General features: G+C 40.5%; 1 protein-coding gene across 4 annotated transcripts in view; it reads left to right on the top strand.

Annotated features, from left to right (window-relative positions):
* LOC149155848 (protein NUCLEOLAR FACTOR 1-like) overlaps positions 1-25,421 on the top strand; it is a 305,921-nt gene that overhangs the window by 275,053 nt on the left and 5,447 nt on the right. The window contains exon 22 of one of the 4 annotated variants that reach the window (XM_089446066.1): positions 19,011-19,153. The exons of 2 other annotated variants lie outside the window; for them this stretch is intronic. In XM_089446066.1, the coding sequence (XP_089302192.1) occupies positions 19,011-19,128 (118 nt within the window). In that variant the 3' untranslated portion in view covers positions 19,129-19,153. Of the gene's footprint in view, positions 1-18,766; positions 19,154-25,421 lie in introns of those variants that run through there. One more of the 4 variants, XM_089446067.1, reaches the window with a different exon arrangement.

Below are 25,421 nucleotides of genomic sequence, written 5' to 3' on the forward strand. Positions count from 1 at the left end.
CTGATTTATTCCTTCCTACTTGTTCTGATTAATTAAAAAGTTATTTACCTTGTAAACACTGAAAATAACACAAGTACATGCTTAACACATTATAGATCATCAACTGAAGGAAACAAAAACAAGCACACAAATGACACCGTTATTTTTGGACTAATGTCCCCGAAAAAACCCAATGCGGGAAAACCGGTGCAGCTATCTGAGGGTTTGATTTATTACGCAGTTTCAGAATACAATCTGGGTGCCAAATCTGGCTCACCCAATAGAGAAAAATCTCGGCAGTTCTAGCTTCTGCCCTCTGCGTAAGATTTCTGTTTATACCGACAGTTCCTGGCAGTTCCGGTAGTTCTGTCTGTTCCCAGTAGTTCCTGTTGTTCCCAGCAGTTCCGGCTTCTGCCCTCTGCGTCAGCTTTCTTGGCAGTTCCGGCTTCTGCCCTTTGCGTCAGCTTTCGCGGCTGTTTCGCTGATCCTCCCGGCACTATCTCTGCCTCTTTGCTTCTGTATTCACTGCCCCTCAACTGCAACTCCTGATCACTCTCTCAACTTCCTCAGCAAACCCAGCCCCAGAAAGTCGAAATCTTGATCTCTTGGTGTGTTCTCCAAGTTACTCTCAAGCCTCCTCTTATACTTTTCTCGTTGACAAATCAACAACCAAGATTAAGTCCCTAATCAACAGCTAAGATTAAATCTAGCTTGATCCATGACTTTTCTACCATTCTAACACAGTTTTATATTAATTCACGTTAATATTTTAATTTCCCTAAGTTTAGACTTAGGGACTTCATTAAAAATATTAATTATTTTAAGATCTCCCAAACTATTTAGAATCCGCCCAAACCCTTTCTGGGTATTGGAGATCTCATGTGCCTTAGCCTCTCCACCAATTTTCCTGGCTAGAGCACATCCGATGCTACCCCAAATAAACACTCCCCTTAGCAAGGACTGTGGTCTAGCAATACTCCTCACTAAGCATCACCTTGATCATTCGACATCGGTCCCTGTGCTGACGCTAGGTCTGCTGCTCATCACTTGCACTGTTGCATCTCATACTAGTACCCATGGCTTTGCCACTAACACTGCTGCATCTGTACGACAACTACCTCTGCATCCGTGTTGTTGCCCATGGCCTTGCCACTGCCATTGTTGCATCTGCATTGCATCCCCTCTCATCATGTTGCATCGTGCTACTTACAGCACTGCCACTGCTAACTGTTGCACTGGAACTCAGTTACCTGAGAAGTAAGTAACTGATCTGACCTATTTGTCAGGCTAGAGAACCCCATGATGTTGAAGCTCCTTTTGTCGCTGACAAGTGCTCCCTCTCTGACCTTTGCACTACTACAACTACTCCATGCATCTCGCACTATTGCACACCTCTCTGTGTCATCCTGCACTGGTGCAACACTCTTGTGCTTCTCACACTGCTGCCTCACTCTGTCCTGGAAATCCTGCACTATAGCTCCCTCTGTCACTCCATCCGCATCCGCCTCTACTGACATTCGCCAGTCATGCTACTCTTCTTCGGGGCTCCCATAGCCAATGATAATCCAAGAAGTTGGGTACCTCGAGGATCCTACCCCTCATCTCCTGTAGTCCGTTTGACTATAGCTCGATGTATCCCCACTTTCGCTCAAGTGGCGTGTGTGCACTCATGGCATAGTCATTGTCTGTCTCTACTTCCTTCTCTGCTCTAGCTGGCGCTGTCTTGGTCTCGAAAGCCTCTCCCTTGCTCTTCTTCCTCAGACATTGGGTTGCATAATGACCTAGCTCCCCACAGTGGAAGCATTTGACCTTGGAGAGGTCCTTCTTCTTCCACTTTTCTTGCTTACCCTCAGATGCTAGGGCAACATCCACCTCCTCCTCCTTGATTTTGATCCTCTTGCTACTACTTCCCGTCTTGGTCACCCTCCTGATCTCTTCTTGGTGAAGAGCCGCCCACATTTCCTCCCAATCTGGAAGGGTCGCCTTGCCTAGTATGCTCTGGACAAACACGTCCCAATCTTTTGAGACTACATTCAGGGCTGTTCTCACCATCAACTCTGGATTTGGTGTGGCCCCTATGGAAGTTAGCTGATCTCGGATCTCCTTCAATCGACCGAGGAAGGTGTCGATCTGTTCTCCCTTTTGCATCTGGTATGACCACAACTGATTTTCTAGGAGCATCTTCCTCTGCACGGAAGTATGCTGATACAACTTGGTCAGGGCCTCCCACATCTCCTGTGCCGTATTCTTCTCGGCAATATGTGGTACTATATGATCCTTGACCCCGTCAAGAATGATACTCTTGGCCCTCGCCATTGCTTCCTCATACTTGTCATTGTTAGTTGGGTCAACTGGGACCACTATTGTCTTCAAGGCAAAGTGCTTGACACGATTTCTGTCAAGTACGGATAAGATTCTGGCCTTACAGACTACGAAGTTTGAGGCTCCGTCCAATCTGTCCTGTTCTCTTACTCCGTGTAGTGCCATTTCGCTGCTATTCTACTTCCCTCTTGGAAGTTCTCGATGTGATTCCCTATGAGCCTCGATTTCCCCCTCTTGAAAACCCTTCTGTTGATGTCGAGATGCCCCCTACTTTGATCGTCTGTGCAGTGGCACCACTAATCCGGATTTCTCGGCTAGAAACCCTCGGTAGCAACTCCCTCCTCCTTGGCCTTGCCTTGTTAGGTACTGTTTTGACTACAGTACCCCACCAACTCCACTCTGCAACTTACCCACAGCCTCCTAGACCCCAGCAACCTGAAGGTGAGAGCTCCTAGGCTTTGCGTAGTCCCAACACTGGCAAACTAGCTTCCTCAGCCAACTGCGTCAGCCCCCCTGGCCTCTGCGTGGCTCTGCGTGAGCCTGTCTTTGCCTCCCTCAGCCTCTGCACAGCCTCTTCTTGGCTCGAACTTGATGACACAGGCACTGCGTCACCCCTCCCTTGCTGCTTTGCTGCTAGGAACAACTTCTGTCACTCGGGACAACTGTTTTCTATTGCTGCTGCTCTGCTCTGCTGATGTCCTCAATTCTCCTGTGATCTGCAACCACGCTCTGATACCATGTTGAAGTTTCTAAGTCTAACAGTTAGAAACCCTCCATGTACTTTCTGATTTATTCCTTCCTACTTGTTTTGATTAATTAACAAGTTATTTACCATGTAAATACTGAAAATAAGCACAAGTACATGCTCAACACATTACAGATGATCAACTGAAGGAAACGGAAACAGGCACACAAATGACACCGTTATTTTCTAAGTAACCGGATTCGTTGAAATGGCCTAGGGAACCGGAATCCAACGTGTCGGATACGATTGGGCCAAAAAACGTGTCCCAAAATAGGATTCGTCGAATCTTATCAGGATTCTTCGAATCCCAAACGTGTCTCGAATTTTGCCAGCGTGTCCCAATTTTTGCTTGCGTGTCCCAATTTCCAAGATTCGTTTCGCTAAAAAGGGACTCCCGCGGTTTAACAAAGGCTGCATTTCCTCATTTCAGTCACACTGTTTATGGTGTGAATTTTATGTGTTGATGCTTTTAAACCTCTAGATTTAAAGTTACGTAAACTGATTTTACATTCTCGGGTTTCATCCATTATGCTGTGTTAAAGAAAGAATTTAGAGTTTAATTCTGCCGCTGTGCTTTAGCATAGGAAATCAAATCTACATCCGTTACTCAAGGAAGGTTAACAGATGGCTGGGTCACATGGTCTGAAGATTGAACCTTGTGACTTTCCATATTGACACACTTAGTTGCATGAAAACTTGATGTCTAACACTGAACAGTGTATGATAAAAAATATTATGACAGAAAGTGCCTGTGCACATCATTTGGAAAAAAATTCATGCATTCTGTGGGTTTTGAATGATAACTAATAATGTTACCAAGTTAATGGACATGGCTGGTGTCATGTCAAATAGTAATTCTTCATAGGGAAGAACAAACAATCCAAAGACTTTTATAACATCTTTGCATTCACAATTCTTTAGTGAATCCATGTCTGGATGGGAGTCACGCTTAATTGACAATTCTTATTTTAGATCCTCATCCAGCTGATCTAGTTACTAGACTGACTTGTTTAAACTTTATACAGTCTAATGTGATCCAATGACCATTTAGTGAAATATTGTAGATGACTGGAAGCAATCTAGTGTTCCAAGCTAAGAAACCGGATTCGTCCAAAACCCTTGACGAATCGTGAATCGGTCGAATCGGACACGATTCTATGCGGACTCGTGTCAAGATTGCAGGGCACGTCGTGTCCTATTGTGACACGTCGTGTCCAGTAACGCGCCCGAATTTCCAAATCGTGTCTCGACATTTTATGACGAGTCCTGGTTTGCGATTCGTTTTGAGGGTTCGGAACACCTGCTAAGTTAAAAAGGGGCGTGTCTCTCTCAGCTCATTCAGTCATTCTGCAAGGTAGTTGGCAAAGGATTGCTTTGTTGCAGCGAGGAGCGGACCGCCCAACGTCCACAGTCCACCCAACGTCCAGTTTAAACTTCAGGTAAGTAGTGCGCGTCCACCAGATTGAAATCTCAGATAATGGCGTAACGCATTTGAGCATTTCTTAAATCTTTGTATCAGGCTATCAGCCTATCGGCTATCAGGCATTTTAACATAAATCATAAATGTGGTTCACGGTTCCGGGTTCATCTTTGTATCTAGGCACAGCCGCACAGGCATCGTTAAAATCACCATTCGGATTTGAAAACAATAGATTCATTTAACTGTTTATTCAAAATCACGTGGCTGTGCAGAACAGATTTTAATTTTTGTATGATGAGAAGATAGCATAAGTTTCTAATATAAAAAGAATAAAACCTCCAGTTACAACCTTCAATCGCCACCATGAAAGCCGTGAATGAGCATCAAGTTAGCACATTTTGTCATGCTTCTATATAGATGAGTCGATGACAAATGTGGATACAGATTCGAATTTCCTTTTTGAACAAGGGCACATGCAGACTTGACACTGAATGCCACAGAATGCCACTTCTGTTACCTGTATTTACTATTAATATGAATTCTGGGTTAAATTGATTGTTGACATAGTCACAATTTCCGTGATATCAATCTCAGGCTTCAGCATTGTCTGTATATAGAGCTTATCTCACAGTATATCGATCTACCTCGGTATATATACATGTTTGTGTGTCAGTGTATCGATCTATATCGATCTACAGCAGTTTGTTCATTTTTACAGCAGTTTGTTCATTTAAATTTTTACAGCAGTTTGTTCATTTTTTTTACAGGTTGAGGTAACATGGCTCAATCAAAGGCAGCAAGGAAGGGCAAGAATGTCATGGGTAGAGATGCTCTTCCTCCCCCAATATCATCAGAGTCTGCTGCAAGTAATGTTGAGGGAAGAGGACTTAAAGACAATGAAAAATATCCATTGTGGAAATATGTCACAAGAGAGGATGGGCCAAACAACAAGGGAAAGGGAGGAGGCAATGTGCAATGGAAATGCAACTTTTGTAACATTTCTTTCAAAAGCACATATTACCGTGTGAAATCACATTTGTTGGCTATACCTGGTTGTGGGATTGGATCTTGTAAAGTTATTACTTCACAAAAGAGAAAAGAATTGGAAAAGGAGGCCAATGTTGGTATGGAACATGTGGCACTAGCTTCAAAATCAAAAGCACCCAAGGGCAAGAATGAAGACCCCCTTCCATTTTTGAGGAAAGCCACCACCAAATTTCCATTTGAGAGTTCTACTTCTACTGGGGGACAAGCATTAAAAAGAAGATCACTTGGTCCAATGGACAGGATTTTCCAAAAAGAGAGACGGGAAGAGCTTGATCTCACCATTGCCTTCTTCTTCTATCAAAACTTCATATCATTTAATGTTGCACGTTCACCTTTATTTGTTGAGATGTGCCGAGCTCTAACTCAAGGTGCTCCAGCAGGGTATGTGCCTCCTGGGTCAGAGAAGCTGAGAACCACATTGTTGACAAAGGCAAAAAAAGAGGTGCAAAAAATGCTCGAGCCTATTATGGCATCATGGCCAACATCTGGGGTTAGCATTGTTTCTGATGGATGGACAGATCCAGCACGACACCCAATCATCAACTTCATGGTGTCTTCCTTGAATGGTCCAGTTTTCCTGAAAGTAGTGGATACACTTGGCGAATACAAGGATGCACAATTTATGGGTGAGTTATTTATTAGAGTTGTTGAAGAGGTAGGTGTTGATTCTTGTGTGCAAATCATTACAGATAATGCACCTGTTTGCAAGGCCGCTGGCATGATTGTGGAAGCTAAATATCCACAAGTGTTTTGGACACCTTGCATTGTCCATTCATTGAACTTAGCACTGAAATCCATTGCCTCTGATGTGCTTTGGATTGGAAGCATTATTGAGGATGCAAGACATATCCGTAACTTTGTGCAAAATCATACAAATGCCTTCACTATCTACAAGGAGTACAACAATCTATCATTGTTGAAGATTGCTAATACACGGTTTGCATCTTCATTCATGATGTTGAAGAGGTTGAGGGAGGTCAAGACTGCTCTTGGGTCCATGGTTATTTCTGAGTTTTGGTCTTTTTGGAGAAAGACAGATCAGGCAGCCTCTAAAAGAGTGAAGGACACGGTACTAGATGATGCTTGGTGGGAGAGGGTAGATCTAATTATTCGGATCATGGACCCTATCATCTCTTTGCTTAGAGTTGCAGATAGAGACAAACCCATCCTAGGAGAGGTTTATGAGGGATGGGATTCCATGATTGAGTCTGTGAGGAGCATTATTCTACAGAGTGAGTGCCCCCAGTATGAGACATCACCAGAGGCCTTCTGCGATACCATACATGATATTCTTGTCCGCAGATGGGACAAGAATTGTACACCTTTACATTGTTTGGCTCACTCATTGAACCCCAAATACTACAACCATGAGTGGCTGAATGGTGGACCTTCCCGCAGATTCCCTCCTCAACATGGATGGTGAAATCTCACAGGGGAGGAAAGAGGCATTGAAGCGGATTTATCAGGATAGTGCATTGCTTGCTGAGGTGGAGGATGCCTTTGCAGAGTTTTCCACTGCCACTGGTCGATTTGGAGGTTATGATGTGATTAGAGACAGGGGGCTTAAGAAGCCCTACTCTTGGTGGGCAAATCATGGGGCAACAAGCCCTCCTCTTCAGCAGTTAGCCATGAGGCTCCTCTCTCAGGTGACTTCATCCTCTTGTTGCGAGAGGAATTGGAGCACATATGGGAATTTGCATACTGTGAAGAAGAGCAGGCTTGAGCAGTCCAGGGCAGAGACAATGGTGTATGTGCACACCAACATTCGTCTTATTTACAGGAAGAGGGAAGAGTGGTTGAGGGGAAAGACAAAGATGTGGGATGTCTTTCCTGATGATATGGGTCTGGACCAGTGTTGCACACATCGCGATAAAATCGCGATAAAATCGTAAAATCGCGATTTTTTAATTTTGCCGATTCAAAGCGCGATTTTTATCGAAAAAATCACCCCTTTTTTTTATAGCGATTTTTATCGAAAAAATCGCGATTTTTTGAAAAAATCGGGAAAAAAATCGGAAAAATCGGGAAAAAATCGGAAAAATCGGGAAAAAATCGGAAAAAAGCGGGAAAAAATCGTTTGGCACAAAAATATTCATTTTTTTTCAATTTTTTTTCAATTTGTGCCAAACGATTTTTTCCCGCTTTTTTCCGATTTTTTCCCGATTTTAACGATTTTTTCCGCTTTTTTCCCGGCGCCGATTAAATCCCGATCGCGATGTGTGCAACACTGGTCTGGACACCACTGTTGAGTTGGCATTGGCCAACATGGATCTCGGTGATCCAGTGCTAGACCCTATTAGTTTTGATGACTTAGAGGGGTCAACCTCCATACCAGCAGATGCAGAGGCGACTATGGATACAGGGGAGGAGGAGGATGCAGAGGAGAGCAGTGGGGACCATGATGATGGGGACAGTGATGCTGATTCTGATGCTGATTGATGCCTTGAGGCTTGTATACCTATAGTTGTTTTATATTTTCTATTTCTATTTTCCATTGGCATTGCACCAACACTACCTATGTAACAGATTTTGATTTGATGACTTAATGAGAAAACTACAGTTGTCAGTGTGTTTATCTTACTATCTTGTAGTTGTAAGTTGTCTTTCAGTTATGAATTATGAATCATGATTTAAATTTTTAATAGATTTATCATTTATGTGACCAGTACCACTGACATTTATTTGAATTTTGTATGTACTATGCATGCTAATAGCTATAGATGAAGATCTATGTTTGAAATCAATAAATTTGTATCATTAATTAAAATTTGTGTAAGAAATATGCTAATATCTAATTTTTAATATATATATATATATATTTTAAATATATTATATATATATATATATATTTTAATAAAATAATATATAACGTGTCCTAACGTGTCCTGTTCCGGGGGTCAGCGTGTCCCGAATCCGACACCACGAATCCCGAATCCTACGTGTCCCGAATCCTCGTGTCAGGTGACTTAGGTTCCAAGTGATATATGCCCCTTTAAACAGCTTTACATGAGGGGTATTTATCAACTTATTCTGTAAATACCTAAGTATGTTTGGAATGCCGATATCTTCTGACAGGGACTCCCAAACTGGTCATATTGGCATTTTGATTTGATGACTTAATGAGAAAACTACAGTTGTCAGTGTGTTTATCTTACTAGTTGTAAGTTGTCTTTCATTTATGAATTATGAATCATGATTTATGTGACCACTGACATGTATTTGAATTTTGTATGTACTATGCATGCTATAGATCTATGTTTGAAATCAATAAATTTGTATCATTAATTAAAATTAGTGTAAGAAATATCTAATTTTTAATATATATATATATATATATATATATATATATATATATATATATATATATATATATTTTTTTTTTTTTTTTTTTTTTAATAAAATAATATATAACGTATCCTACGTGTCTTGTAACGGGGGGTCAACATGTTCGAATCCGATACTACGAATCCCGAATCCCGAATCCTTGTGTTAGGTGACTTAGGTTATTTTTGGACTAATGTCCCTGGAAAATCCCAATGCGGGAAAACCAGTGTAGCTATCTGAGGGTTTGATTTATTAAGCAACTTCAGAATACAATCTGGGTGCCAAATCCGGCTCATGCAATAGAGAAAAATATCAGCAGTTCCGGCTTCTGCCCTCTGTGTCAACTTTCCTGGCTATTCCAGCAGTTCTGGCTTCTGCCCTTTGCGTCAACTTTCCCCACTATTTCGGCAATTCCCGGCAGTTCCAGCTGTTCTCGACAGTTCCGGCTTCTGCCCTTTGCGTCAGCTTTCCCGGCTATTCCGACAGTTTCTAGCAGTTCTGGCTTCTGCCCTCTGCATCGACTGTTCCGGCAGTTCCCAAAAGTTCTGGCTGTTCCTGTCTTCTGCCCTCTGCGTCAACTTTCTCAGCTATTCTGGTAGTTCTGGCTGTTCCCGGCAGTTTTGGCTTCTGCCCTTTGCGTCAGCTTTTGCGGCTGCTGCGCTAATCCTCTCGGCACTATCTTTGTCTCTTTGCTTCTGTATTCACTGCCCCTCAGCTGCAACTCCTGATTACGCTCTCAACTTTCTCAGGAGACCCAGCCCCAGAAAGTCGAAATCTTGATCTCTTGGTGTGCTCTCCAAGTGACTCTCAAGCCTCCTCTTATACTTTTCTCGTTGACAAATCAATGACTAAGATTAAGTCTCTAATCAACGGCTAAGATTAGATCTGGCTTGATCCATGACTTTTGACCATTCTAATACAGTTTTATATTAATTCACATTAATATTTTAAGTTCCCTAAGTTTAGACTTAGGGACTTCATTAAAAAAATTAATTATTTTAATATCTCCCAAACTATTTAGAATCTGCCCAAACCCTTTCTGGGTATTGGAGATCTCATGCGCCTTAGCCTCTCCACCAATTTTCGTGGCTAGAGCACATCCGATGCTACCCCAAATCAACACCAGATTACAAAGTTGGATGCTCCATCCAACCTGTCCTGATCCCTCAGTCCATTAAGTGCCATCTCTGCTCAAATGATTTTTGAACAGGTTCTCTTCTCCCTCTTTTGCTGTTGCCCCAACAAAACTTGGATCTGGATTTCTTTAGCGCTAGAAATCCTCTAAGGAACAAGTTCCCTCTGAAATTTGATTTCTTTCACGAAAATCCTTCTGCCAACAACTGTCGAACCACCCCTCTCTGATCCCTCTTTGCTATTGCTTAGCACTAGATCTAGATTTCTTAGCAAGAAATCTTCTGAGGAACTGATTCCGTTTACTTCGCTTCTACCCCATTAGGTACTGTTCTGCACCAACAGAATCAACACCCCACCAACAACTCTAGATGAAATCTGTGTTGCACCTCTAGCCCGACAACTGGAAAATCGAGACTCAACAGTCTCTGCGCTGGCCCAACAATCATTGCGCTGCCCTCTGCAGCAACAACGTCACACAAATAGGCTGACGCAGGCTCTGCGTGAGCCTCCCTTGGTGATTGCATCACCCCTCCTCTGCTCTCTCTGCCAAAAACTACGCTGTCACTCGGGACAGTTGCCTTCGCGCACAGATTTTCTTTCTTTCGCCGATGGCTTTAGTCCTCCTTGATCTGCAATCCCTCTGATACCATGTGAAAATTTCTGAATCTAACAAACCAGAAATCCTACTGCAGAAAACTGATTTACATTACCTACTTGTTTTCTTCATTTAACAAGTTATTTTCAGAAATGTTAAGAAAATATTAATGTAAATACACTGCAGCCTACACCACTATACAGATCAAGTGCTGGAAAATAAATGAGACAACCATGCAAAGGACACACTTATTTTTGGACTAAACATCATCGAAAAAACCAATGCAGGAAAACCGGTGCAGCAGCTCTCAGGGTATTCTATTATTAAGAAAAAGTTTTGAATACAAATGTTGGTTGCCCTCCCGGCAAACCAGTGATAGAGAAATACAATGGCAGAGAACCTAAGTGAGTTTTACCTCACTTCACCCGGCATAATCCAGCTGATTCGGTAGTAGAACTTGTTGGCCCTGGCTACAACTTCACTGCCCCTTCGCAATAACTGCGTGGGCCTGTGTGGAGCTCTCTGAGTCTCTGCATCAGCACTTCTGCCTACTGCATCAACTTTCCCGGATGTTCCAGCAGTTTCCTGCAACTCCTCGACTTTCTGTGTGGAAGGCAGTTCTTCCTCTGTGCTAGCCCTCATGGCTCTGCGTCAAGGCTGTGTGGGCCTAGACTGGCGTAATGTCAACTCTCCTGGCTACTGCACTGCGTCCACAAGCTTCTCTCTACCCCTCTATTTGTATTCCCGAACTATTGCTGCCCCTTACCTACAAGATCTCCCCAATCAATTTTCCTCCTGAGAACTTCTCACGTCATAAAATTGATTTCCTCAATCTCTCTGTGTATGTTCTCCAACTGACCCCAAGCCTTCCTTTATACTTTTCCTGTTGAGAAATCAACGGCCGTAATCTAATCTCTAATCAACGACTAAAGATTAAATTAGACTTGATCCTCATCTCTTAGAAGCTTCTCACCCATATTTTCATTAATACCCATTAATATTTTAATTTTCCCAGTTTAGAGTTAGGAACCCCATTAAAAATATTAATTGTTTTAATAAAATACAATTTGAGAGGAATTTCTCCAAACGATTTCTGGGTCTTGGAGATCTCATGTGTTCTAGCCCCTCTACAAAATTTCGGAGCTAGAGCACATCCGATGCTACCCAAAAATCAACATTAATGATAGGATAAGCAATGATTTCTATGGCCCATTCACAAGAGAGACTCAAATAATAGGGCTTGCTTGCTTTAGAAGCAAGGTGAAGGGCTCTCTAAGAAAGGCTCAAGGGAGGCCTAAACCTTGGGATTAGGGGTATTCCTTAATGAAGGATGCCCTTGACCTAAGATTCCTTTAGAAGCAAGGTTTCTAAGTGGCCTTGTGAGATAAAGAATGATAAAGATGCAGCACCACGAAGGAGCCTTGGGAAGGTCCAAGTTTGACTCAGGGTCTACACTTTTTTATTTTGCTTTCAATGGTCATGCAAGGCCAAACAAGGAGCATGGGAATGGCTTTTGCAATGATGAACTTCCTTTGAGTTTTGCTAATAATGAGACCTTAGAAGTATACCTTAACCTAGGAGGAACCTAAACATGTATGGTCTTATGGCTAGGGCTTGGTGTATCTCTCAATCTAACCATGGGAATGACCTCAAACATGGAGGACCTCTAGAGGACACACCAGAGCAGATGGTCTCCAACTCGCTCCAAAACTGGTTGGCTACAAAGCAATTCACTTAATGTCCTAGGAGATCCACTAAGGCTAGGGTAGATTTCAAAGAAAAGGTAAGAAAATAATTTTTTGGGGTGATCAACAATGGATTATGGACCAATGCCTAGCCTTTTGGGAGAAATGGAGTCAAATGATCTTGACTAAAGCAACTTCGATGCTTCAAGGAGACCTTGAGGGGCCTCACTATCAAATAGAAGATGGAAAACGAAAAACCCTCATGAGTTTTATACTTCCAAGACAATGTCAAGATAAAGTTTCAAGGATTTAATCATACAATTATTCCCTTAGGAATATTCACTCTATCTTTGTCAAAAATCTCAACAATTTTCAATTCTCCAAGCACTTCACATTAATTAGGCCATATCCAATCACAACAAGAGAAGATTCCATGTATTAGACATTTATTATGGAAGAAATAAGCTTCATAAAGCACTTACAAAGCAAAGAGAGTATATTCATACATACAACATGCAAAAAGAAGCCCCAAGAAGAAGTGTGAAGTTAATCCTACATCAAAATTCATTTACGAGCTCCAAATTCATCCAAATTGCATGTATGAGTTCTCATTTAGAGATAACTTCCAAATCCAAGTGATGATGAGAGGTTAAATGATCCTCTCTTCTATTTATACACTCCTCTAAGGAGTTCGAATGGATAAATTAGGCCTAATGATGCCCCTAACAATAAAATAATGTGCAAATAACAACATTTTGTTGACAAGCCCACCAAATAGCTCCATAATAAGATTAATTAGCCTCTCAAGAGGGCCAAAATGATAGACATGTAGCTACGAGGGTCGTTGGAAGGCCAAATGAAGTCCAACAATTGCCAAAATGAATAGAAGGGCTCCAATAACAGTGATGAAGGGGGGTGGTCCCTTGATCTCTAAGAAAATGACTTGTGGTGCTCCCAAGTGGCTGTGGGGGCACAAAAGCATCCTCATGGGTCTCCAATTGAATCTAACAAGCGTGTATCCAATCTGGAAGGGCTAGAACAATGATGCAAGCCCTCCCATGTCTCCCATGGTGAGATAGAACCCCATTTGGGCCCTCGATCAACTACCAAGTGTGTGGTGCAAGTGTGTAGCCAGCTGGGAAAGGTGGTCTAGGTGAATCAATATCATCAAATAAGATGAACATGAGCGAGCAATAAATGGTTTTGAAGGATCCATGGCATGGCTATTTTCTCTTTGCTATAGTGGAGGCACATCTCTCAATGCACACCCTACAAATGTCAATATGACCCTCTGGAGGGCTTGGACCTTGTATAGAGAGATAGAGAGACCAAAACCCAAGATGATGATCCACCTGCAATCCTGTATAAGATCCAATGCGTCTCCTCACCTTCCAGTACAACAACTCATTAGTGCAATTGAGCAAATAAACTTACAAATCATGGAACCAAGTGGGCACTTCATAGTGGCATGCTCTTCCGTAATGGGTTTTAGAATGTATAGGTGTTCCCAAGTTTAAGAAGGAGGTTAATCAATGATCCTATTAGGTGGTTTCAACCTTTAAGGGAGTGACAAGTCCATGGTACATCCATCAAATGGAAGGTGTTATGTGAAACAATAGTGGAACAGGGTGGGGTAGAAGGGGAAGGCTCTAGGCCACATGCCATGGTACAAGGGTAGCTATAATGAGGGAGGTTCACACATGGGTGTATAGATGTAGGGGGGAGCAATCGTGGTACATGAGTTACCTCGACCTTTGTTTTTCCACCCTTCTTTAAATGCCTTTTGCCTTTTATTGATTTTTCTTTTTATAACTGCTCGGGGCTTCAGGGAATGAGAGCATGATGTGAATGATATAACAATGAATACCCCCTTAAGGTTGGGCAGTTCATCGCTCACTAGGGGTTGGGACAATCATGGGTTCCTTAATGATGTAGGGAGCTCACATAGGGGCCTTAGAAACCAGGATGATGGCCATGATAAGGGGTACAACTCGTTCATCTTTTGCCCACATTCTCTAAATTTTTATGTCTCGACCATCTTTTGCATTTTATGGTACATTTCCTGTTGAGAGTGGCCAACTTATGCTTTTGACTTTCTTTTTAGTTGCATCAACCTCCGGGGCATCGTTCCAGGCCCGACGTGAAGTGCGGACAAGGGGAAGGGGAGCCTAACTCCTTATGGACCTAATGGACAAATGTCGACCCAGGTGGGAAATATGTAAAAATGGGTTATAATGAGCGTAGGGGAGTGTTGTATGTGGTGTCAAGAAATGAGACTACATAACCAAAATCAATATTTCCCATGTAGTGCCTCTCCTAAAGCTTGTAGCCAATAGAGGAGATCCCACAGAACTAGGATGCGAGGTTAACCACCAAGTTGGATAAGGGGACAAGAGTACAGACCGAGCCCATTCTTTTTGCCGAATCCCCCCACTAGTCCATGCCAAAAATTGTCCATGATAAGTAAGCAAAAAAACCCAACTACATAATGAAAGCCATACCTTCAGGGTTGGAAGGGCCACTTTCAAACATACGATCATGACAGATGCATGAGGGTGCATAATGGCTAGCTCAGGTGGTAGAGGTGGTGGAACATTGAGCTATCTGGTGGCTCCAAGGGGTTGCTAGCTGAAGATAATGTAGGAGTAAAATTTCTTCTATGGGTGTCACCCACAGGTGGTGGGTAACAGTTGGCATGTTGCATATTGTGAGTATGGTGGATTTTTATTCCTTGCATTTACTGGAAATTAAATACCACAATCATTTGCTATTACCTGACTATTGGTTGTGATGTTGCTGCTGGGAGGATATACTTGGAACAAGGTACTGTTGGCTTTTTTTGGTGTGCTAGAGATTGAGCAGTTAGGTGTGCATCTGCAATTTAGGGAGCTCAAATTGCTATTATATTTTATTTTTAATGGTCTATTTTTCAATTCTTATATATTTCAATTTAAATATTAGTATTTCATGCAGGGCCCTAAGTCATAGACCCACATCACTTACAATGTTCCCTAGAATTTGGGGGTGGTTCCACTTGTCCCCCAAATGCATTTCCCTACATCCTAAAAAACATGGTGGAACATTGCCATCTTCTTATGGACATTACATATAGAGATAAATATCTTGGGTTATATTGGTCCCACAGTTCTTCTGCCATACTAACTAGTGTTAATACTGTGACAACAAATAAAAAAAATAAATATTGTAAAAGCCAAATTTACTTCAGCTAAATATTTGGTAGTTTGTATAATGGTGGTAGTTCATGCAACACGTGTAATGGTGCCATGTTAAATATGCATCTATGTAGCCTGAGAGGGGTGTGTTAGTGTTGTTTTAAGCCTAATCTAAGGAGATTGTAATCTTATTTCTTGAGCAATATCAATATTGATACCTTACCCTTTGGATTTTTCCTTGACACACTGTCAGGGCTTTATCATGAAAATCTTTGTCTTGTTTGGATGCTTCTTTGTTATCTTGCTTCATTATTTCTCTAAATTTTATGTGGGCTCATGAATCAGAGTGCAAGTGGATGGAGGCATGAGAGGCTGTAATCGAAGTAGAGGTCATGTCAACTGTCACAAAACTCTTTAGGAAGATTCAATAAGGTTTCTAAGTCAAGTTTCTTTCTCTGCAATAGTGGGTTTGTCAAGTGAATTTTCTAATCATGTGTTTTTTCCTTTTGGTGCACAAACGATAGACGATTGCGCCTAATTATTTGTGGTGGTCATGCAAGTTGAAAGCAAACCCTAGCCATCCTTTAAAATGATATGTATGTGCAAAGGTTGTGCCATGTAGAAGTTAATTTGTGGAGTGTTCCTTTTGTATAGGCCACAAAAGATGAGGTCTTGTTGTAGAGGTTGTGTGTAGTGTAACAATTGAGCTGGATTTGAGGGGCCATCATATGCAATATTGTAAAGGTCGAACTGGATTTGAGGGGAATTTATTACTTCACATAGGATGTCAAGTATTGAAGAAGAGAGGTTGGGTCAATCTAGTGGAGGCCACATGGTCTCGTTTGTGGTTTTGGTGGCGGTATATATATGAGGTCTTGTTGCAAAGGTTGTGTGTAGTGTAATAATTGAGCTGGATTTGAGCGGCCATCATATGCATTATTGTAAAGGTTGAAATGAACTTGAGGCGAATTTATTACTGTACAAAGGATGTTAAGTATTGAATAAGAGAGGTCGAGTCAATCTAGTGGAGGCCACAGGTTCTCATTTGTGGTTTTGTTGGAGGTATATATATATATCCAAATTCTTGAATTGACATACCTGCAGAATTCCAAGTTTGAGCTGTGTTAGTTTTTGTAGCTCAGACAGGTGTTCTAGTCTTAAGAGGTGTCATTGAGGCTATAAACACAAAGGAGTTAAGTATCCCCAAGCCTGTGTAAATTTTCAAAAGGGAAATATCTTAATTATGTCAATTAGTGACTTTTTAATTATTTCCTAAGTCTAACTGAGGAAAAGTGAATAATTAATTGATATTAATTGGGATAAGATTGGTTTTCCTCTAGAAGCTTGTAGAAAGTTTTTAAGATGATCTTAACCATCGATTGGATCAAATGAATTTCTAATTGTGGCCATTCATTTGTGAATGAGAAATTATAAAGGAGATCGATGGGCAACAATGTAGAGACATCAGATAATCGAGTGGGTAAATTCAGAGATACTAGGAGGGTTTTGGCAATAGTGATTAAGAGAAAACTATCCGAAGATCTTTGCTATTACTTATTAGTATTTTTTGCAGAAGGTCGAGCTTTTCCCATTGAGGTCGTGAGGTTCAAGAGGAGGTTGAATTGCTCAATAAATTCGTAGGAGGCCAAGATTATTTTCCGGAAGGTGGTGCGAGTCTTTCAGAGGCCAGATCGAATTTCCCAGAGGAGGTGTGAGTCCACCAAAGACTTGTGCGAGGTTGTTGGAGGTCATCTGAGGTCATTTGAATTTTCCAGGAGGCAAATCGAGTTTTGAGAGGGCAATGCGAATTTGCCGAGAGATAGTGCGAATTGCCAATAAGAGCCAATGCAAATTGCTAGAGGCCAATGCATGTTGCTGGAGGCAGTGTGAATTGCAGAAAAGGGAAGCCGTGGGGTTTTCTAGATTAGCAGAATTGAAGAAAATATTTTGATGGAGCTTTGCTAGTGTCAAGAAAGGAATTTTATTTTCTCAATAGCAGTTTATTTGCTGAAGATATTAACAAAAGCCGCCAGATCTGAAAACTAGTTTGCCCCACATTGGGCTTTTTCTAGGGACGCTTTGTCCAAAAATACTAGTGTAAATTGTGTTATTGGTTCTTTTTATATTTCCTGCATTTTTATTTGTGATTAGTGTTGTTTATGTTGTTATTTGTTACTTCTAGCAAAAGAATTAATTTGCCACAAATAAATAACAAGAAATACTTAACTAGTTAATAGCACCTCCTGGGTAGCCAAAATTTCGTGTGATATCATAACAGATTGGTGCAAAGTCTTGGTTGAAGATGGCTATGGAATGATTTCACCCAGAAGGAGATTAAACTTCATTCACTGAAGGGAAATGAAAGGGCAGTGAGGAGAAAGACAAAGTTGCTCTTGTTGCACAAGTGAAAAAGGGAAAAGTGAAGGCCATGCAAAACTAGAGTGGAGAAGTATCTTCAAAGAGCAAGAAGGAAAAAGACATGAGCAAAGTTAAATGCTTTGCTTGGCATAAGTTTGGGCATTTTGGTAGTGAATGTCCTGGCAAAAAGAAGGGCAAGGATAAGATTTTTATAGAAGCTATTGCGCAGATGGAGGAGATGGTGGAGAAGTTTGAGAAAAGCTTCACCTTAGTATCTTGCCTTTCTGAGACCATCACGAGAGGTGTCTGTTTCATGGGCAGTGGAGCATCTCGTCACATGGTGGGATCGCGAGACTTCTTCACTAGCATGACGAGTGTTGAATTTTTGTAACTATGGTCAGTCTTCATAATGTATATTTTCATCATTATGTATTTATTGTAAGCATGTTCTTCATGCTCAAAAGAAATTATATTATTTATTTGTCAAAGAAAATATGAAAGGCATGTTCTTCATGACCTTTGCAAAAGAATTTTGAATTTTGAATTTGTATTTTTCCCTCCACAAGAAACCAAGTTGGCTCCTCTAAATGCTCAAGTTAGCTCAACCCCTTGTGGCACCCATTGATGTTGGTATTGTTCTTATGGGAAATAATGTTTCTTATTGTTGAAAAGTTGGGCAGTGTCTGGATGAATTTCACCAAGGAGAAACCCTAAGACCCCAAGAGGAGTTCATTGTGCCCCTAAGAAAACTAATATTGGTTGAAGGAAGAATTTTCAATCGGTCAAAAGAATTATTTGGGAAAGTAATTATAAAAGCATTCGTAAATATATATTTAAATTCTAATAACAAATTTGAATTGATAGTAATTCCCTCTAGATTCCATGTCGTATCCATAAAGGGTCATGTCTATATGTGTTCTACCTAAAAAGCAAAGAAAAGAACTTGCGTCTTCTCTAAATTGCTCACCATAATTTTGTGATCAGAATTTGCTATGGTTCAGAATCTTGATACATTCTCTCTGATGGTTGCACTACGTTCTGTGCTTTGGTTCGTTTGAAAACTCTGCATGGCATCGTTCTGGAGTTTGGTTCGTTTGGAAACTTCACATGGCATCATTCTGGAGTTTGGTTCATATGACATCTTCGTATGGAAAGTTACAAGGGCATCACTACTGTCACTCTGATCTAAGGCTCACTACTTGTCTCTGTGGTGTGTATCATATTACAGAGGCACCGCAATTGAACAAAGGCTTCGAAATTTATTATCACTAAGGCATCAGAGGAACATTGCACAATGTTATCACTCTTATGCACAACAACATCGTTGGCATCATTACTTGACATAGTTACATTGTAAGGCATCACTCTATGGTAAGGCTAATTAATTTACTGTGGCTCGCTTAATTTTTTTATGGCATCACTCCTAAACTCTATATGAATTCTCTATGGATCAGTGGCACATTTATGTTCTCTATGGCTTGTAGTCAGTGATCAATGTATAACCCTTCATGATAGTGAGTCATGACTGAGTTGAAAGTAAACTGTAATATGGAAATGACATTATTCTGATGTATATGACAGAGCTTTGGAAATGTGTCAATGATGTATATAATAATATCAGTTACCTTTGTGAACTTGGATCTAAACTGTGAATTTTGATATGACAGTGACTCTATTGCTTAAACATGACTTAGAGATATATACACTGACCTTATAACAAAACAATGACCATGAAGGAAGACTGTGGCAGTGTCTCTGACAATAGTGACTATGAAGTGCATTAGTGAGATATATAATGATAGTGATCATGCTCCCTTGATGAATAGAGATCTTTGATATGTAGCTATGACTGTAATCCTTATCTTTCAGTATGATAATGGTAGTATATGGACATGGACGTTAATTCTTGTGACTAGGATATGGCAACAACTTTCTAGAGATTGTTTCGATCAGTTCACAAACACAGTTGTGAAATGACTTGGGTTGGCCCTAGGAGGCCTAATGTAATTGTGGTATCTCTCTCTCATTGTACTTTGTATCTCAGCTGAACAATTGATGAATATCTAATGAAATAAGAATTTGGATGGGTTTTCCCCTTAGTGGGGTTTTTCCCTGGTCTTTGACCAAAACTCTGGTGTCCCCTTTGCACATGTTTTTCTTTTGTCGTTCCTTTATCTTCCACTGCAATATTGATGTTATCGTTCTTTGTACATAATTGCTAATGATGATTAGGTGTTATGGGGTGAATGTGATATGAAAATGATGAAACATTTAAAATGTAATTATATACAACAAAGAACAATCTAGCCCTAAGGAAAATTAACATGGTTTCAGAATTGGGCTGAAGAAAAGTCATTGAAGATCACCCCTGTGAAGACACGTTTGGTTCAAGTAGAATGGAAGAAGATGAATATGGCAAAGACGTTTGGAAAAGCCCTAGGAGTGGACTTGAATTGGCAAAGCTCCAAGTATGATTCAAAATTTCTTCATTTGATCTAAGAGAAGTTATTTGGGACTGATTCAGAAAACCCTAGGAGTAGGCCTAAGATATGGCAAAAGCCTAGGTTTTATAGCTTTGAAACCCTAGTATGATTAGAATTAGTGAGAAGACATTCAAGAATTTGTGACTAAATTCAAAGAAACACTAGATGGATTTGTCTCCTATCCAATAGGTGATATGCTGCAGATTAAGAGGTCATTGATGGCTGGAGTTGGTTGCTGATGAAAGAGCTAAAGGACACGTGTGGTACTCAGGAGGATGCATTTCTTCTAAAGATGACATTGGCATATAATTGATTGTTAGTGGTGTCTCCTGGCTAAGAGAAATACCAGATCAAGAGGGCGCTAACAACCTCCTTCAAACCTCATTGAAGATAAGTATTTTCAAGGCTTATGTTAGGACACTGCTCTTGTTTAGATTTTTCATTTTTGGTCTATTGTTTATTCCTCTTGCACAAATATTTGAATACTTCTTTTACTAATGTATTGGATAAGGAAAGTTGATCCTTCTCAAAGATCATCATGATGTGGAGCATTGCAGGAAGATTTAGTACTTAGAGGGAGCTGATGCAGGATAATGATGAAGCTACTCTCATATTTAAGAAAAGGAAGAAAGACCTACCTCATGACGAGGTACACTTGCATTATGTTTGTTTACTTTAACATTATTGCTCTTGCTCTTGTTCTATGGTCACATGTATATCTGATGAATGTGAGGACTAAGTCCTCTATATCGAGATTGAGGAAGATGTGGAGCCATCCCATGACTTGAATGGAACATGAAATGGACAAGAGCTCAAGACCTCGACGGAAGGGTTGTAGTCTCCTTGGTTGATAACTATGATTGAAGAAGTCTCCTATTTAGAGGGAGTAAATTGAGTGCAATAGTTTGATATGATGTTGAGAGCGATATGTCCTTCATGCAAGTACTATTCTAGATGGCTGAAATATAGTAGTATCTAATGCTTTTGTGATATGGTTCAAACTATGATAAGAAATATGCTCTCATAGAAAGAAGGCTATGACGAGATCCTAGGACTATGCTGTCAAATAGCCTATTATCAGATATTTGTAAAGTTGGCTTCCTCCACTATGTCTATAAGGAAGGAACATACTTGGAGCTACCTCAAGGCTTTGAGGCACATGAGATGAGATTCATGATTACAGATGGAAGAAAGCCCCATATAGACTCAAGTAAGCCCTTCGGTTTTGGCATGCTTGGATTGATGGTCATTGGATGCGGACACCAACCTCTCTTCAAGGTTGCAGGTATGTCTCTGATATTTGGTTGTGTATGCTAACAATTTATTTATGACAAGATCATATCATCTCCTTATTTAGTCCCAGAGGGAGTTGGCCCCTTAGTCTAGATGATCAACATCTTGAGTTTGAAAGTGCAACAGAGAGATGATGGCCTACTTGTCATGAGAAGTGTATTGACAGAGTTTTGGCATGATGATTTACACTGAAGTAGTTGAGAGAAACTCCTCTTCAGATACAAATTTGATGGATCCTATGATGAAATGAAAGTCAAATTAATTCTTGCCTTGTAACACGATCTAGATAAAGCCTAGATGTGTATATTGGGTTATTGATAAACACGTGTTGAGATATCTACATGAAACTATCATTCATGGTTTGAGACACGCTGCCAGAGACTTTATGGATACATTAATGTTGAAAATGTTATTGTCTAGAAGAGCACAACTGAATTTTTCCTATTTCTGCCCCGATTTCTTGGCATAGAAATTTGTTGCTTTGAGAGGTAGTGATTGTTGCTTGCATGGTTCACTGAGAGTCAGTGTGGTCGAGAAAGCTCTTTGGAGAGTTGTTTGAGCATATGTTGGGCATGACTATGATATACTGTGATAGGTTATGAGTTCCGTCGTGCAAAGAATCCTGTGTTTTATGATAGGTTCTGGTACATTGAGATATGCTGTAGAAAGGAGCAATGGGACTCCACCACATGTTGATTGATGAGCAGGCAGACAATGGATCTTTGTGTTGTAGAATGTATGCTTGTGGTTGACTCGATATTCTCTAGGTGTCATGCACTATGGCCAGGACTAACAACTGTAAACCTAGTGAAGGCACCGATGAGAGAAAGGGGTCCCAGGCTGATCGAGAACACTGGGCAATGTTCTTCCCCCCTATTTGAGCTCCCAGGGAGAGGAATTGAGCTATGAGGCTCTTGGGGTTGAGGGAACTATGGACAATAGGAGAGCTGTGATCCTTACGTCATGGTAAGTAGCATCCTGCCTATTGTCTGGCAATAGGAGAATTGAAATCCTTACCTCATGGTAAGTAGTATCCTACCTATTGTCACTATAAGGTGTGTGTGATCCTTGCCATTTATTGGCAAGTTCAGCATCTCCCCCTTATGGTTTAGCAACATATACCCCAATATGCATCCTACCCACAAGCTAGGCTTGTTGGGATTGTTCCTCCCCATTTGGCCAATGGGTTGAGATGACTTGAGATGGTTGTGATCCTTGCCTCTCATGGCAAGTGGTATCTCACTCAAGTGATGGGATGCAGGTGTTCTACCACTTGACTCTTGAGGGTCAATGGGGGAAGATCGAAAGATATTGGGATGGATGTGATCCTTACCTTTCATGGCAAGTAATATCTCGCACGCTGATTAGACAACAGGATGGTTGCGATCCTTGCACGGTAAGTTGTATCTCGCCCATTGTCACTCGACAATAGGATGGATGTGATCCTTATCTCTCATGTCCAGTAGTATCTCGCCTGTTGATTAGACAAGCTGATGGTTGTGATCCTTGCCTAGTAAGTTGTATCTCGCCTATTGTCAATGGATATAGGGTGGTAGCTGGGCTCCCCTATGATGGTCGAGACATCTTTGATCAACTGATGATCAAATGAGTCAAGTTTAGAAGAGATGTGATGAGATGGATGTCTTGTTGATATAACTGAGATGAAAGTTATGAGATTTGACTTGGAGACTAGTAGGGTTTGAGGATTGATCTCCCCTAGCTTTGATTATGCATTATTCTTCTTCTATGAGATGAAATGTAATAATGATTTAGTTGCTTGCCTTCTTATATTGACACATGTCATCCTAGATGAGACTTATGATGTGAATGGAAATTCCTCCCTAGTTGAGAGGGAGTGTTGAAAGCTGGGCAGCGTCAGGATGAATTTCCCCAAGGGTTTCACCCTCAGACCCCAAGAGGAGTTCATTGTGCCCCTAAGAAAACTAATATTGGTCAAAGGAAGAATTTTAAATTGGTTAAAAGAATTATTTAGGAAAGTAATTATAAAAGCATTTGTTAATATATATTTAAATTCTAATGACAAATTCAAATTTATAGTAATTCCCTCCAAATTCCATGTTGGCAACATAAAGGGACATGTTTATTCCATCTAAGGAATTTATATATAATAGGGCATATGTGTTCCGCCTAAAAAGCAGAAAAAATAACTCGCATCTTCTGTAAATTGCTTTCCATAATTCTGTGATCACAATTTGCCATGGTTCGGATATATTCTCTCCGATGGTCGCACTATGTTCAGTGGTTTGGTTCGTTTGAAAACTTCACCTGGCATTGTTCTACAGTTTGGTTCGTTTGAAAACTCCACATGGCATCGTTCTGGAGTTTTGTTTGTTTGGAAACTTTGCATGGCATCATTTTGGAGTTTGTTTCATATGACATCTTTGTATGGTAAGTTAGAAGGGCATCACTACTGTCACTCTGATCTAAGGCTCACTACTTGTCGCTACGGTGCGTATCATATTACAGAGTCACCACAATTGAACAGAGGATTCAAAATTTATTATAACTAAGGCATCAGAGGAGCATTGCACAGTGGTTTCACTCTTATGCACAGCAACATCACTGGCATCATTATTTGACATAGTTACATTGTAAGGCATCACTATATGATAAAAAGAGTTCCGCATCACTCTATGGTAAGGCTAATTAATTTACAGTGGCTTGCTTAATTTTTTTTATGGCATCGCTCCTATACTATATATGAATTCTCTATGGATCAGTGGCACATATATGTTCTCTATGGATTGTAGTCAGTGATCAATGTATAACCCTTGATGACAGCGAGTCGTGACTGAGTTGAAAGTAAACTATAATATGGCAATGACATTAATCCTGTGTATATGACAAAGCTCTGGAAATGTGTCAATGATGTATATAACAATATCAGTTACCTTTATGAACTTGGATCCAAGTATCGCTGTGACTTTTGATATGATAGTGACTCTATTGCATAACCATGACTTAGATATATATACAGTGACCTTATAACAAAACAGTGATCATGAAGGAAGAGTGTGGCAGTGTCTTTGACAACGGTAGCCATGGAGCATATCAGGGAGATATATAATGATAGTGATCATGCTTCCATGATGAACAAAGATCTTTGATATACCATACATAGCTGTGTCACTAAAATGATATGGTTGTACAGTGAACTTATGGATGGTAGCTATGACTGTAAGTTTCTAACCCTTATCTTCCAGTATGATAGTGGAAGTATATGGATAGGGATGTTAATTCTTGTGACTATGATATGGCAACAACTTTCTAGAGATTGTTTTGATCAGTTCACAAACACAGTTGTGAATTGACTTGGATTGGCCTTAGGAGGCCGGATGTCATTGTTGTGTCTCTCTCTCATTGTACTTTGTATCTCAGCTGAACAATTGATGAATATCTAATAGAAGAATAATTTGGATGGGTTCCCCCCTAGTGGGGTTTTGCCCTCGTCTCTGACCAAAATTCCGTTGTCCCCTTTGTGCATGCTTTTCTTCTGTTGTTCCTTTATGTTCTGCTGCAATGTTGATGTTATTGTTCTTTCTACATAATTCCTAATGATGATTAGATGTTATGGGGGTGAATGTGATATGAAAATGATGAAAATTTTAAAATGCAATTATCTACAATAAAGAACAATCTAGCCCTAAGGAAAATTAACACTTGTGGCATCAATGTTGATGTTTGTAGCTCAAATAGGTACTTCTGCACATGTGCAAGTCTCCTAATACATACTTAACCTTAACAATCACTCTAAATACTAAAGTAGTTCCTTTTTATAAGATAAAGTGAGTTAATCTAATGAAATGCAAAGGTTTTTGCATTAATGAATTAGATGAATCTCA

The sequence above is a fragment of the Pinus tabuliformis genome, chromosome 9, assembly GCF_031772625.1.
Source record: "Pinus tabuliformis cultivar Carrire ecotype Pingquan chromosome 9, CPIR1, whole genome shotgun sequence".
Taxonomy (NCBI): Eukaryota; Viridiplantae; Streptophyta; class Pinopsida; order Pinales; family Pinaceae; genus Pinus; species Pinus tabuliformis.